The sequence below is a fragment of the Cyprinodon variegatus genome, unplaced genomic scaffold (genome assembly GCF_000732505.1).
Source record: "Cyprinodon variegatus isolate N-32 unplaced genomic scaffold, C_variegatus-1.0 Scaffold97, whole genome shotgun sequence".
Taxonomy (NCBI): domain Eukaryota; kingdom Metazoa; phylum Chordata; class Actinopteri; order Cyprinodontiformes; family Cyprinodontidae; genus Cyprinodon; species Cyprinodon variegatus.
This window is the reverse complement of record NW_015150550.1, coordinates 1,536,318-1,551,314: the sequence shown is the minus strand read 5'-3', so window position 1 is coordinate 1,551,314 and position 14,997 is coordinate 1,536,318. Positions and strand designations below refer to the sequence as shown.

The window sequence follows — 14,997 nt, the reverse complement described above, 5'->3', positions numbered from 1 at the left end:
CTTTGCGCTCACATTTTATGAGGTGCCCCATTGTACCTCTGTATAGTATTGGGTCAGCTGACGCCCCTGGCCACACCATGCCCCATACATGCACACTCCATCATGGACTTGGATAAACTTTAGTATATCCTACTGTAAAATGAGGTGACTGTAAAGAGTAAACTGAAACTTATTGGCTTATTTTTCCGACTAATCCAATCAGCTCTCTGACAACCAGTCGCCTGGAGCGCTGGTTGATCAGAGCATCGCTTTGCACAGATACGCTGCACAGATTTCACAGTAACCTCCTCCTCACACCCGCTCTCTCTTGTTGTGTCTGCGCAATCGCATTCTTTCTAATCCGCACATGATGCATGAATTATTGTATTACCTGCCCTCTCTCACTCGCATTAAAAATACACCACCTCACATAGTCTATAATCCGGGATAATTTATCCGACTCGCGGGCATCCGTAACTATCTATATCAGGGAGGATCCCGGAACTTCCGGGAGACTTGGGATGCCTAAAGCTCAGTTTTCTTTGGCACAAAACTTTTAACCACTGTATCTGATTTGAATTGGCTCTATATAATGCCTTAAAAATATTCTGACTCACGGCTAACATGGTTAATTGAGTAATTCCAATGTTGTATTCATAAATGCTGCAATACCAGCAGGCTTACACTAGATGGAGCCAGATACAAGTTTTAGACTTAAGTAAGCCACCGTTTATACTTTGTACTAGACATGAAGCCACAAAGAAAATACCACATTTAGAAAAATGGTATCATTTTAATAAAATGAGCAATAAACAAACAATGACTCTTCTTCATAAAACAGCTTCAGGTAAGTTCAGTTCTACAAGACAAGCAAGGAGGTTTGTTTACAAAACTACTGACAGAGAAACAAGGATGAAATTAGAATTTACTTTAAGAAACCATTCTTTTAATCCTTTTACAGAAAAGTAAGGTTTGTGTTTGGTTGATTATTTTATTATAACAACACTGTAATGCATTCTCCCGATTCATATTTCAAAACTGATAATACAGAGATGATCCTGCAGATTATGTTTTACATGACCTAATTCACTAAGCTCTAACCTCTCGTACCCTTACACTGGATGATACTTGGATTCAGGTTGGATCTGAACACACAGTATGAACCACAGACAGTGTTTTTATCATAGCTGGCTATTTTCCTTCTGCAGGGACACTTTGACTCAGTCTTTTCTATTTCTGATCATTGTTTGTAGCTGTGACTGTTCCCTGATCCCGTCTGCTCATCTGATGGAGAATTAGAAGGAACAGCGCAGAGACAATGAGAGCCACTCCAGACATCAGGAAGCCTGTGCCATAATTATCCATCTTGTCAATGAAGAAACCTAAAGAGAAAGTGGGAAAGTTTGATTATAAAGACTTTATTGTATGAAGTAATTAACAAGAATTTACTGTATTTTTAATGTAAACCTTCAATGCACCCTGACTGTCCAAAATAAAGCTATATATACCCACTGCATATTATTACAAATAAGCAGGAAGAGACCATTCAATGATTAAGAGGAATGAAAATCAGGCAACATCAGCTTCATAAAAGTTTTAAACTGGTTTGATAGCATGCCTTTAAAGTAAAAGAAGTCCTGTAAAATATTAGTGAATAAGTTAGAAATAACTTCTGTGTCAGGCAAAGTTGAAAAATAGGTTCTAGCCTTTATGATCAGATTAGTTTTAACCCAAATGAAAAAAATCTCCAACCATGCAGAGAAACCTAAAATGTAAAACTATGATAATAAATCTTAAAATAAAGATGCATAAAAAAAAAAAAAAATTTAAATCATCCTATGAAATAAGTTTATCTTATATCCACTGTACTAAACTGATCATTTTGGAACCTATGATTACAGAGCAGGTGCCTGTTGCAAAGTGCAATTTTAAATCATTATGTTCCTCCAGTGTGTAATGTGCTGCTGAAAGGTTGTCATCATCTCCTGTATTTCTGATCTGACTCATAATGATCACATACCCCTGCAGCAGTTTCTAACTAGCAGAGGGAAACATGGATCCTCTGCCAGTTGGTGAATCCTGTAGTGTGTGTCCCACAGTCACATTTCAGGAGCTCAAATTACTGTCATTCCCTGATTTTTGCTCAGCCTTCTCAGAAATCCATACGTCATATCACATTAACCATGCAAATGAAAAATGTAAGAGTTGTGTAATTTCCCACGCTAGAGTACTCCAATCTGGATGGGACCTGAGATAGAAGTATGTTTGCAGGAATGCCTGTTTAAAACAGGCTCTAACTATTTTTCTTACCGGTATTTTGTTTATTTTAGTTTTTTTAGGATCGTGCATCAGGGTGCTTCTTTAACAATGTTCAAATAGTTTCTAGTCCTTTAGGCAGGACTCATAGGAAGGAGAAGTGTGTGTACATATAGTTGATAAAAAAAACTATTTTCCTTGAAAATATACACTTGATATATTTAAAACAAGTAAAATTTAAAATCATTGACTCTATTATGTTTAGACTATATTTAGTCTAAACATCAAGGCTTTGTAGACATATTTGCTTCAATATACGCTCCCTTTTTATAACATCAAAACAACTTAATGTTGTTTTACATCACATTTCATATTATCCAATTGTTTCTGCTTCACATTTTTGCAAGTTTTCAAAAAAAAAAAAAAAATTTTTTTTCAAATAAAGGAATGGATTTGCCTTTTTGTCTCTGATGTTGTCTGAAACCATAAGATCTTAGCTGTTTCAGCAAACTGTATGAAGCAGAATATAAAAAGAGCCTCTGAAGAAAAAAGTCAGTTGGAAAGAAAATTCATTTAGCAGCTTGAAGGGATCTTTATAAAACCAACAGCCGTGAAATTAGAATAGCAGCTTTTGATGATTTAAAACTAGGATCTGGATCTGGATATTTGACAAGATCATGAATTGAAAGTTGCTACTGCATATCAGAGCTGTGTAAGGATCGAGTTCCCCCACCACCACCCAAAAACACACACAGACATTCAAAACCTTTTCTTTCCTAAGTTATCAGAATAATTGAGATATTATATAAAACATCTGTTTTTGAAAAAAATGCAAAGATACAGCTGAGGCAAAATTATTTATATCCATTTAGATTTAGATAAAGTTATTTTAATTCAACTAAGAGTTGTGTCTCTGATGGTAGAAAAGACAAGCAGCTCTCAAAACATATAAACAGGAATAACTTAAAAATATAAAACTGATAAATTTGCATATAAATATGCTTGAACTGTGAATAGTTGAATTATTAGTTGTAGATGGATGGAAAGACTGTAATGATGCCCTTTTCCCATTAACTGGACTTAAAATTAAGCATGTAAAATATGTTGGAGTTACGGTGATCCAGAACCGGTATCCATGTACAGGCACATGCACTGTGCAGGATTTGATATGTTGACAAACGGTCATATGAAAAGAACAGCAGACAACACCCAGACATGTTAACTATTACAGCTTACCAGCAATTGGTGGTCCAAGCAGGCCTCCGCTGCTGCGTATGAGCATGAAAAACCCCAGAGCACTTCCAAGTTTTTCCACCCCTACAATCTCAGGCAGCACCGTGATGTGGATGGCGACTGTGGCGCCATAAACCAGGCCGTGAGCGGCACTGAAAGCAACCAGCTGTGAGAAAGTTGACGCCAGAGGACATAGGAGTAAAACGGTACCGAGCAGAATCACTGTCACCGTCAGCTGCTGGACCTGGTCAGAGTAGACAGAATAGAAACATTAAATAATATAAAAACATATATACACTACTGTGAAAATCAGTACCATCTGACAGATTTACTCTGTTTCTGTGTGTGTAGTGTAGTACCATAAGGGCAAACATACCGTCTTAATGAGTCTCAGGTTTGCCACCCAACCGAAGAACACTCGTCCAAAGAGGTCCAACACTGCAGAGATGGACATGAGGGCAGCTGCCTGGTATTCTTTGATGCCTTTACTGCGGGCATATGGAACCAGGAACAGAGATGGAGCGAAGAACCCCAGTGCAGCAAACACCCCGAACATGGAGTAAACCATGAACCTGCCATTTGTGATGAGCGTGTAATCCACATAGTTTTGAATTCCAGTCCTTAGTTTGCAGCTTTTTGGATTCCTTGTAGAGTTTTTGGTCAAACTAGACGTCTCATCAGGAACTTCAACATTGATAGTTTCCTGATCAGACATTTCCATTATGTTAAGTTCACTTTCTACTCGAAAGTTAAGCTTGGTTTCATCCAAGCCCTTCTTTAGGGGGCTTCCCTCCTCCTCTCTGACCTTATGAGCGTGTCTTAAAGTTCTCAGAGGCCTGAGCAGCATACCACAAACACACAGGTGGAGTTGCAGTCCCCCCAGGATTAGCAAAGCTCCCCGCCAAGAGAAACTGTCGATCAACAGCTGGAACAGAGGGGTGAGGCTGAAGGTAAGAATGCATTCTCCAGCACTTGCCAAGGCGTTTGCCATGGGACGCCTCTTCTCAAAGTACATTCCCAGCATGGTTACTGTTGGGGTCCAGGTTAACGCATAGCCGAAACCTGCCACAAACAAACAGATTAAAAGTAAAACCCATTCTTTGTTGTTTTTTTTTCTTACTGTTAGATTTGCTTAATTCACTCACCATTTAGAAAACCAACAGTGATGTAGAGTTCAGTCAGGTTACGGGCTAAGGATCCCAACCCAACTGCTGCACTGCATATGAGCCCACCCATGAAGACCACAGAGCGATGACTGAATCGTGCACTCAGAGCAGAGGCTATCGGGGCTGAATGGAAACACACAACACAGAGAAACATGCCATCATCCTGTCAAAGCAAACATTTACATTGAAAGATCCCTGCATTGAACATATAGAAAAATATGTTATAAAGTGGGTAATAGGGGGGGCTGAATACTAATGAAGGTATGGGGCATTGCAGGTTAACAAAACAATACCAAATGACCCCCATTCCAAAGGGGTGGACCTGTTCGTCCATTTTAATTTAGAAAAACAAGGCCTTGTAGGGCTACTGTATAAAGCCTCAAACTCAACGCTATTCCTGACATTTTGAATTGAAAAACCTTCTTAAATGGGAAGCGAAACGTTTTCAAACTTGGAAACAGTGCAAAAAGTCCAGTGTATTGTTGTTTTTTTTATTTCTTTGGAACTCATGCCATGGTATTCCCTACATTTTGTTAGGTCTGTCACATAAACCCCTGTAAATAAAAATAATGTTTGTGTTTGGAATATTTTAGAATGTACAAAAATCTATGGGGCTGAAGAACTGAAACACACGTTTACTAAAAAGAGCTGACCAAAGCATCAATGGGGCCCCAAACAAAATTGGATTTTTAGGCTTTCTATTTTTGTCAATAATATCACTTGCTGCAAGCAACTGTCTGATGATCAGATCATTCAAACACCTACTGTAAACTCATTGCAGCCCTGGCAGTGATGTTTACTGACTCCTATTTTTTTACTGGTATGAAATTTATTCACAGTAAAGGTATTTGTTTATTACTTTTTGATTCCAACAGCAATAGCAATGTGCAAAAATAACCCATAGAGCAAGAACAGCAAACAAGTGAAAAAGCTTTGATAAATAATACACTGTAAAAACAGACATAATAAAATCAAACTTAGCTTTGTTTTCTAAGATAAATAAATCTGTCTTATCTAAGTTTATCTCAGGGATGTTTAAACAGCTCCTTCCTTGTCTGAGTATCAATCTGGCCCAATACAAAGATTTCTAAATGGTAAAAATGTGTTGATGTAAGAGATGCATTAGTGAATCACAAAACTGTATTTTGTTATCATATTTATATATAATAATTGTAAAAAAAAACAAAAACAAACACATCTTTTTGGGGGCCCCTTAGCTGCCTGGGGCCCCAAGCAGTCACATATTTCGTTTTTTGCCCCTCCTGTCCAAGCATGTTTAAAGAGACATTGTTCTCTAATTTTTTATGTTTATTTTTAAAAAGCCCTCTAGAAGGAAAACCAGAGGTTGGTGGATTGTTACCTGCAATGTGAATCGTGGCCACTGTGATAGAGGTGATCCATGAGGTCCCTGCTGCTGTGGTTTCAAAGTACTGATGGATCTCAACATAAAACACACCGAAGGACTTAACCACACCAAAGGTCAGGCCGAACACGAAGAAGCAGGAGACCAGGATAAACCAGGAGTAGCCTCCATCTGGGGCAACAGGCAGCTCTATGGATTCCTGCGTCTTCTGGGGCTTCTCTGGAGGGTCCATGTTGACCAGCAATAGTTTCCACTATACTTTGACAAATAAAGAAAGATAGAAAAGAGAAATTTAAAAAATATTTTGTGCAACAGTCAATAAATCTTAATCTAGTCAGACACAATCCTTCTCCTGCCATACTCCTGGCCCCATTCTATTTGTTTTGAAGGTTGCCATGTGTGTTTAGAGGATAGTTCCTTGCAAACTTTGAGGGTTAGCTCTTCCTAGCTCACAAACAGAGAGTGAGAAAGGCCATTAGCAGGGATATCTGACAACCACACTCACTAGCCAAAAGAAAGAGGACACCTTATCCAACAAGGCAGGCTGCAGAATACCAGACTATGCCAACTAGGTCTAATGGGTTCAGCGTGGAAACTTACCAAGGGTGTTATTTATAAATGCAACATGGAGTGTGAGGACTTATGACCATAAGTTAAATTTCACTTCTTTTTTTTTCATAAAGATACTTGTTTTTTTTTTTACATACAAGTGGAATATACCGGTACTAGAAATGTATTAAAAACCTTTCATTTAGAGTTCCATTTTGTATAAACATTGTACACAAGATCAACTAAACGATTAAAGATTTTTCCATATTTTGAAATAGATTCTAGTGTTTTCTGGCTATTTGAAAAAACAAACAAACAGAAAAACTCCTGCAGACATGAGGACAAATTCTCCCCAAACTGTGTGAGCTATCTGAATGGGTTTCCCTGATACTGGCATAAAAAGGTGCGGTTGATGGTATGTTTAGGGTGCAACAAAGAGCTGTTTGTTTCAGAAATATCTTCATGTTTAAACTAAAAACTTCCCCAGTGGCCCGATTAAAAACTCATTTACCGAGGGAGCACTTTGAAAACTTTGTAACATTGAAACTGTAGACATTGTATAAATTTAAATATACACAGTTTGTGACTTTTTACATTGTACCACACAAAATAAAAGAAAATAATGACAGTAACCAGAATCGCAAAGAAAAGGACAGCAAGAGGTAATCAGGGAGAAAGTTTAAAGAAGGGTCAGGTGTTAAAACAAAACTCCAAGGTTTGAAAATCTCCCAAAGCTCTGCTTAATCCATCATCTTTACATAGAGGGGGGTCAGAGAACCTGTAATCCTACCAAGAGTGGATGTCCATCTAGACTGAAAAGTTGAATGGGAGCATTAATCAGAGAAGTAGCAAAGAGAATCATGGTAACTCTGGAGGAGCTGTAGAGATCCATAGCTCAGGTGGATTCTATATAATTTGTAGAAGATTCCAGGAATCCAGCCTTTTCACAAAGGTTGAGATCTAAACTGAACACATCGTCAGGGTGTATTTGCTCTCTTTAATATTTGATTTTAATTGCTACTAGTGGAGCAAATGTTTTTTTTTTTTTTTTTCAAATAGAAAGTATTCCCGGATCATTGCTTCCACGTTCCTTTTATGTCTCCGCTCTGTTTGTTCAAACACATATTTTTGGTTGTAGTAGAATGTTGTTCTAACTGAGCCTTGTTCTGATTCTGCTGGAGGTTTTTTTCTGTTAAAGGGGAAATCTCTTCTCCTTTGTCAATAAATTAATGCTTGATAAAAGGGCTTACTGCAAACTCAATGACACAATGCAAGGTACTGTCTACTGGCACCGCATGCTCACCCAGGAGGAGTGATTATGTCAACGTTTCAGAGCAATCTACTGGTTGTCCTAAGAACGAAAACTTTATAATGAATTTGTCTAATGAGTTGATTGATTTAACTCTGTGAAGTGTCACAAGATGAAGTGCTGTGAGTTAGTGCTATTTCAATAAAATTGAATCATTAAACTACTGTAAACCACCCTTATCTTAATATGTGAAGATATTTTTTTTCATGTGCATGGGTGTATCAGTTGTAAAGCATGAAACTTTGTCAACTCTGCTTACTGTACGCTCTACTATTAACAACCTATTTACAGCCATGGTCAAATCACTGGTATCAGAAATGCAGCATGGCTGCCACAGTGTGAAAGATCATTGTAAAGCCAAAAATGTCTTTATTTAAGCTTAATGGCTCAACAGGCTTTACAGTAAGAAAGAGGCCCTTTAGAAATGTAAAGAGATTTTCATTTTATTAAGGGTAAGAAAATGAATATGATGAAGTTTCTCATTTGCCAATTTAAAAAACAGACATCAAACGGAGAGTTAAATAATCAGATTTATGTCAGTGTGCTTCTGTGCACACAAAAAGAACATACTACTGATCAACAAATAAAACCTTGTTGTGTGCACAGAATAATGTCCAATAACTAAGCATTTCTACTGTACGTTAACAAACATACTAAAATCGGATCTTAGTAACTGATTTCCAAACATGCATACAAGCCATGTCGTTACTTTACCTCCTGGGTTCATTCACTTAGAAGCCATCATGTTAGTCCAGCAGCCAGCTCTACAGGCTTGGTGTGATCTGAATGCAGCCTGTCCTGTACTGCTGACAGTGGCGATGTCCTTCACACAGCAGAGGCTGCAACATGTCATAACAGGCAGCAAAAGCCACATAAGATAAATGAAATGCTGTGCAAATAGTTGATGTAACACGTGAGTCTAGTCTGACCTTTGAAACCAATTTTCCCAGGATTCCTCAGCCTGTCGACATGATGGAGGCCAAAGTACCGCTGGATTCACAGTAAACTAGTGTGTGATTATGTCAGCGGTGAATTTGCTGCTTTCTCAGAGGATGGCGGAGGTTTGAAAGGAGATGTTATCGTGTCATAATTAACAGCTTGAGATCCCCTCCTGATTAGAGCCTGATCTCTTGATGTTGCCTTTTACATGGGAAGTTACAGCATTAAACAGAAAGATAGAAAAGGAAATAAATTATGTCTGTAATATGTAATCTAAAATGATTAGCTCAGCATGAAGATCTATCCTGTATTCAAAACACTTTAGAGCCATGTTTCTCAAACAATGATACAGATGGTAGCACTCAGGCTGGCTTAAGTGGTACTCTAGTAAAATGCTTGGATTGACTATTTATCAATCTAATCTGAAGTAAACCATGGTAAACTGAACTGTGACGTAAGCCCATACAGTTCAGAAGATGAACTGTTCATAGACGTTGATCTTTGCATCAGTCAAACACTACTTACAGCAGAGTTTGAGGTCATATTACTTCCACAGAGTTTTAGTTTTTAAACCAGGAAAAAAGGGTTACAATTATGCATTCTTTGTCACATGCTGAATCGTAAAAGAAATATATCGGAAGGCTGAATAAATGGAGCTGTAATCAGGAAAGAGGGATTAATTCTACTTAAAGTCCTTTAACAGATGTTGACCTCAGTCTATAAGAAAACTTGAGCTCTACTGAAGGAGAAGGTTGCAGATCATGATGTGATCTGTGATGTTTAAACATCTAATAGAGTTCTTTTTCATCTTGTTGGATGTCAACAGACCATACAAATGATGTCTCTTCTCATCAAGTATATGGATGAGCCAACATTCTTACATTCAGATAGATGGATCGATAGATAGACGCTCAGCAAATTCTTCCACAAAGGATCAACTTTCTTGTGTCTTTTTTTGGCTACATTGAGCTAGCAAAGTTGCTGTGGAGGTGTTTAAAATGGAATAAGGGTCTTGTTTTGAAACATTAACCTAGTAAGGCCAGTTTATATTCATTTACAAGACATTAACCCAACTCATGAACTTCCTGTTTTTGGGGTGCCTTAGGTCAGTGAACAGGCTGACAAAGTTTGGTGAGTGGCATTTTGTAACTAAAGGTTGTTGTGTTTAGAGGACCAAGGGCAAAGGGCTTGGGCAAAGTTTGGATTTAAACCTGAGTCAGCAAGCAGCTTCAAAGAACATCTGCTGGGTCACACATTGTTCCTTTTATGCTTAGTTGATCACATCAACTTTAAATTCCACACTACTGTCAGCACATTAGGAGCATATAAAAAAGTCTAAACAGCCCAATATAAAACACTGATGTCTCTCAATCTTCACCTTTATGTTCTCCAGGTTTTCACATCCAGAACCATTTCCCTCTCATAAACAAGTGTACCATGTGTCTATTACAGAAATGAAAGCAGGCTCCTGTTGAAAATGCTGTAATGGGGCATTTCTCCCCAAACTGTAGGGCAATCCAGTCCTGATATTGCTGCTGTTACCTTTTCACACTCGTATACCCACCACAGGAAACTGCCTATGTGTGAGCATATGACTTGGAATATTGCAGCATACAGTAGAACCAGGCTAGAGCAAGAGTTGGAGCAAGAGTTAAGCAATAATCCGAGCTGTTTTCGTATTTAATCTAACATCACAAGGACTCAGAGTTAAAACTGGCAGAATAATAGAGTTTGAAGGTCAACAGGATATAACAAAAAAAAATATGTCTCTCATTCAATACTGGCTTTGTATAAATAACAAAAATGACAACAGGTGAGATGATGATATTATTGAAATGCATCTCCGGAAGCATAGCTGGATTTAGATATTAGTGGTACTCAAAGCTTCACAAACCCCTGTTAAATGTCCAGATGCTAAGATAACAAGAAAAAACAGAGAAAACAAAAATAAAAAAAATAAATATAAATTTTTCACACCTGCTTGTCCGTCAGAGTCTTTGGGGATGAGGGATGCTTATCTCCAGTGGTCTTTGTTGGGGAATCACTTGACACACCTTAGATAACTAACTTATTGTGTGTTTAAAGTTAAATATATCATTGTATGTGTGGATTCTGTCCGGGTACCCTTTTACATAGGAATGACTGTTTTGTTGATTGTCAACTTTAAATTCCCCTTAGGTGTGAGTGTGTGGTTGTTTGTCAGTTTATTTAGCCAAACTCACCACTGATCAGTCTCAGAGGGGCAAATGTAAATGGGGCAAATGTTTCAATGGAGGAAATGTTTTATACAACTTTACATGAGTGTGTACATCATTGTACTCATACTTTTGATCAGTCAGTCACCTTTGACAGGTCTCTGATGCTTCACCTGGCAACATTTGACTACCTTGCTTTACAGAAGTTATCCAACTGTTGTAGATTCTCTGTAAGATCTAGACCCAAGTTCAGTACTAAATAATGTTCTGTTTTTTTATTCAGGTGAAGCTCTGCTGTTGTTGGTTAGGGTGGGCAAACTGAGAGTGATGTTCCTCTTATTTTTGGCTTTCCAGCACAAATCTGTAGAACTGGCAGGTAATATGAATTGTTCATAATATCATCGACACTGATAGAGACCCCACATTGATGCAACCCCATACCATGATTATGCTACCACCTTGTTACATACTGTTCCTTCAGTAAAGATCAGGCCTTTTTAATGCTAAATATACCAAGCCTTTCTCTGTCCGCAGACCAAAACAGAATATTCAGAAGAAATTTTGTCTGTTTTAAACCTTAATCTTTCATCCAAACAGAGACTTTTTTTATACTCAGAACATAGGTTTACCAGAAACTGTTGCTGCTCAACATTCTCCCTGCTCCATCATAAGCTGTCATATGTGGACGCACTACATATATCCCATGTACCTTTTTCTGCCTTAGGCACATTCTTCTTCAACTGTTTGAGCTGATGTAACAGGTTAATTTCTCCACTGTGAGATCAATAAAGTCAATCAATCAATCAATCAATCAATCAATCAATCAATCAATCAATCAATCAATCAATCAATCAATCAATCTTCTGCCTCCTGTGGCACCAGTAGATTTATCAGATTATGGTAGCTGAATGATGTTTTGTGCTGCTGAGAACAGTGTGGTATATTTTTTTCTATTCTTCCTGTGATCAATTAAATCCATTCATTCCTTTGCAAACTCTATTAATTGATGGTTTTATTTGAATAATACAAACGATAAATGTTATAAAGCCCAATTTGTGCATATGCTTTTACTGATTTCAGGTTTGTAATGTAGGCCTTAACACCATCATTCAGACTTGGGTGAGTATATTGTTGAGTCCCACCATTTAGCCTTGTCAGAATATTACTGATATTTGTGTTTTCTTATCCCTTCCAGTTGTTTCTCAGTCCAAACAATGCTTCTTTTGCGTTTTACAAAGGGAATCTATCGCTGTTGTTTTCATTATATTCAGTGATTGTTGTCTTATTCAGAGAACACCTGCTGCTGTTTTCAGCTCATCTTTTCTTTTTTTTGTTATGTTTGACAAGTAGACAACTACAATGCATTTTCTGATTGTTGATATGTTAACATGATAGTGATAAAAGGTAGCAAGCCACATTCACATTGCATTATATTTTTGTCTATTCTGTTGTTCAGGGAAAATTGGCATCTTATGGCTTAATATTTTTATAAAGTCAAACTTTAAAAATATTTTCAGTAAGGTGTTACTTTCTGTTACAGCTTTTATGAGTAGTATAAATGGGACTTGAAATGGACACATTTATTTACCTTTAAAGGATTTGTTTAGAAGCTCATTTTTTTCTACTGCAATGGATGGGGCACCTTATTAAATCCCTTTTTAACTCCACAAAAGCTTTATAGTGCAAAGCACATATATTTCACTTTTAAATGTATATAGTTGGAAAATGATAGAGGCATTAACCCTCTATTGGCAGTCTGACCCTGTCCACCTAAACAGTTGGAGCTCTAACAATAACGGCACCTTAGGCAAGTCCTTCATTCCTCACATCAAACAAGCACAGACCAGAAGGTCAGAGGCGTTAATGTTTATGTCATCACTATATAGACAGTAATTCATATTGCTTTCAAGGAAAAAAGAAACCAGAGATAAAATAATTCAGAATAAATATATCTTAGATAAACAGCAGTCTATAATTCCTTCAGCACCACTAACAAAAAAACAACCTGCAAATTTAAAACAAAACATCTAAACATTGTCATGATAAAGAGTTGACTTTTTTGCAGTAATGTTTATAGCCCTGATTCAAAAGAACCATTAATTTCTACACATCTCAGGTTTTTTAGGAGGTTTGATACAGAGCCGAGGAGCATACAAACAAAATGGTGTCTCAACTCATTTAGCTCTGGTCCTGGGAGAAAAGAATGGACAGGTTTTGAATTCATACCTTCATTCATTCATTTCATTCATTTAACCTAACAGTCATTTTTTTGGACTTTGGGAGGAAGCCTGGAGACAACTCATGCATGCATAGGGCGAACATGCAAACTCCATGCACGAATTGGACCTAGGATCTTCTTGCTGCAAGGCAATAGTGGTACAAACCACACCACTGAGCAGCATATGCATGTTTTAAATGTCATGCCTTCAGAAACAGGGAGCCTTTGTAGTGACACTTTTCCTGGTGTCAGGACTCTTGCAGCAGCATTTAAGATGAGACTTAGCAGTCTGATTAATTTTTGTTAAAGAGACCAGTGAATTTAAATTTAGTTTAGTCTGTAACCACATGATGGGGGGTCCTGGTGAAGTTGTCATTTAGTGCATTTCTGGGACCAAGAATCGTCTCCTTTCTCCGTTAAGCTGGAAGAAATTCAAAAAACATCCCCCCTGGATATTTTGGACACAGTGAATAGGCAACTGTTGAGAGCTAGTTAACTGGTTAATGCAAAATAAAATTTTGAGTAATCTTATAATTTGTAATGCTCTATTATCTGAGCTAAATGGATTATTTATATACTGTAAAAAGTGTCTCGAGTACCCAACCAAACCCCTTTGGATCATTTCTATCTCCTATAATAACCAAATTGTAGTTTTTATTTTACCAATTTGGCACAATGTAAGACTTAGCCACTAGCTCTGCCTATTTATTAATCATGATGCTATTTCGTCATGAGGCAACCAAAAGAGGACTCAACTCAGGTAACTGAGACAGTGATATTTTAATACTGACCAGTCACCACACTGAGTTGGAGAGACTGGCAAAAAAATACACAAAAGCAGAGGCTTGTCAAAAACAAGTAGAACAAAATATCTTAGATGCTAGGCAAGGTAGAAAAAATGTTGGAACACTTGACACAGTGACAGAGATAAACTGGCAGAGAAAGCTGCAGAGGGAGAGTTTATATAGGTAAGGGCAAACGACAACAAGACACAGGTGAGCACTGTCAATAAGGCTGATTAAAGGGGAACCCAAGGAAGGGAATTAGTCTAAATTAAGAACATAGATTAGTGCACCAAAATAAAAAAGGAAGTTCTAAAAACAACTGAGCCAGACAAAAAAAATGACAAAAGGAAAAGAATCTAATCAGCAGAGCTGCATGTGAGAATCTTCAACTATATTGGATGCAGTCGAGATGCATTGATAAACCTTCTTTAACTAACTTTTGTTAAACATTTAGGTTTTAAAAAGACATGTAATTTTGCAATTATTGAGACCTGCAGATTCTTTTTCTCTAAGAGTTTTAATTTCTTATGGGAGAACAACCTAGACAAGAAACTTTTACAGTATTTAGGTAAAACACAGCTAGGATGTTACACTACAAAACAAAAAAAAAATAAAATAAAAAAACTGCCAAACACTATTTCTACCCTGTAGCTTCTAAGAAATGTGTGATCTGGTGGCAATTGATATAAATGGAATTATGTCAGCTCTATTTTACAGACGAAACAATAAACAATTCTCACACAGATATTTCATGAAACGCAAACACTATTTGCACATCTGCCATAAAACGAACATTAAAGATGTTTCACTGGTTTTACCTTATGGTACAGTACATTCAAACTATCTGGATGGACTCAATTTCTATGCATTTTGTGAAGGACAATGTCTGTAAGCTCAGATTAGGTGTTAGAACAGGGAAGAGGGAAAAAAAATCCATCTTCCTTCTCTGGATAACAATATAGAATTGTCCAAGTGTAACATAGTTAATGTGTTATAGAATTCCAC

General features: G+C 37.3%; 1 protein-coding gene across 2 annotated transcripts; it reads right to left on the bottom strand.

Annotated features, from left to right (window-relative positions):
* Window positions 1-791: 791 nt before the first annotated feature.
* LOC107084300 (monocarboxylate transporter 13-like) lies at window positions 792-8,693 on the bottom strand. 2 transcript variants are annotated; one of them, XM_015374084.1, is made up of 6 exons: window positions 8,570-8,693; window positions 5,995-6,255; window positions 4,614-4,757; window positions 3,845-4,530; window positions 3,472-3,712; window positions 792-1,361 (listed from the first exon to the last, which is right to left on the bottom strand). In XM_015374084.1, the coding sequence occupies exons 2-6, from the start codon at window positions 6,227-6,229 to the stop codon at window positions 1,210-1,212; spliced, it is 1,458 nt and encodes a 485-aa protein (XP_015229570.1). In that variant the 5' UTR covers window positions 6,230-6,255; window positions 8,570-8,693; the 3' UTR covers window positions 792-1,209. The 2 variants fall into 2 exon arrangements, with proteins under 2 accessions (XP_015229570.1, XP_015229571.1); XM_015374085.1 differs by having other exon boundaries at window positions 5,995-6,250; window positions 8,570-8,688.
* Between the last annotated feature and the right edge of the window lie 6,304 nt (window positions 8,694-14,997).

What these genes read in the sequence shown, in the direction of transcription:
- LOC107084300 (XM_015374084.1), bottom strand. Translation starts at nt 6,229, where the DNA reads ATGGACCCTCCAGAGAAGCCCCAGAAGACGCAGGAATCCATAGAGCTG. An exon ending in GGCCACGATTCACATTGCAG is followed by an intron (nt 4,758 to 5,994) that starts GTAACAATCCAC and finishes GTTTCCATTCAG; the next exon opens with CCCCGATAGCCTCTGCTCTG. An exon ending in GCTTGGACCACCAATTGCTG is followed by an intron (nt 1,362 to 3,471) that starts GTAAGCTGTAAT and finishes CTTTCTCTTTAG; the next exon opens with GTTTCTTCATTGACAAGATG.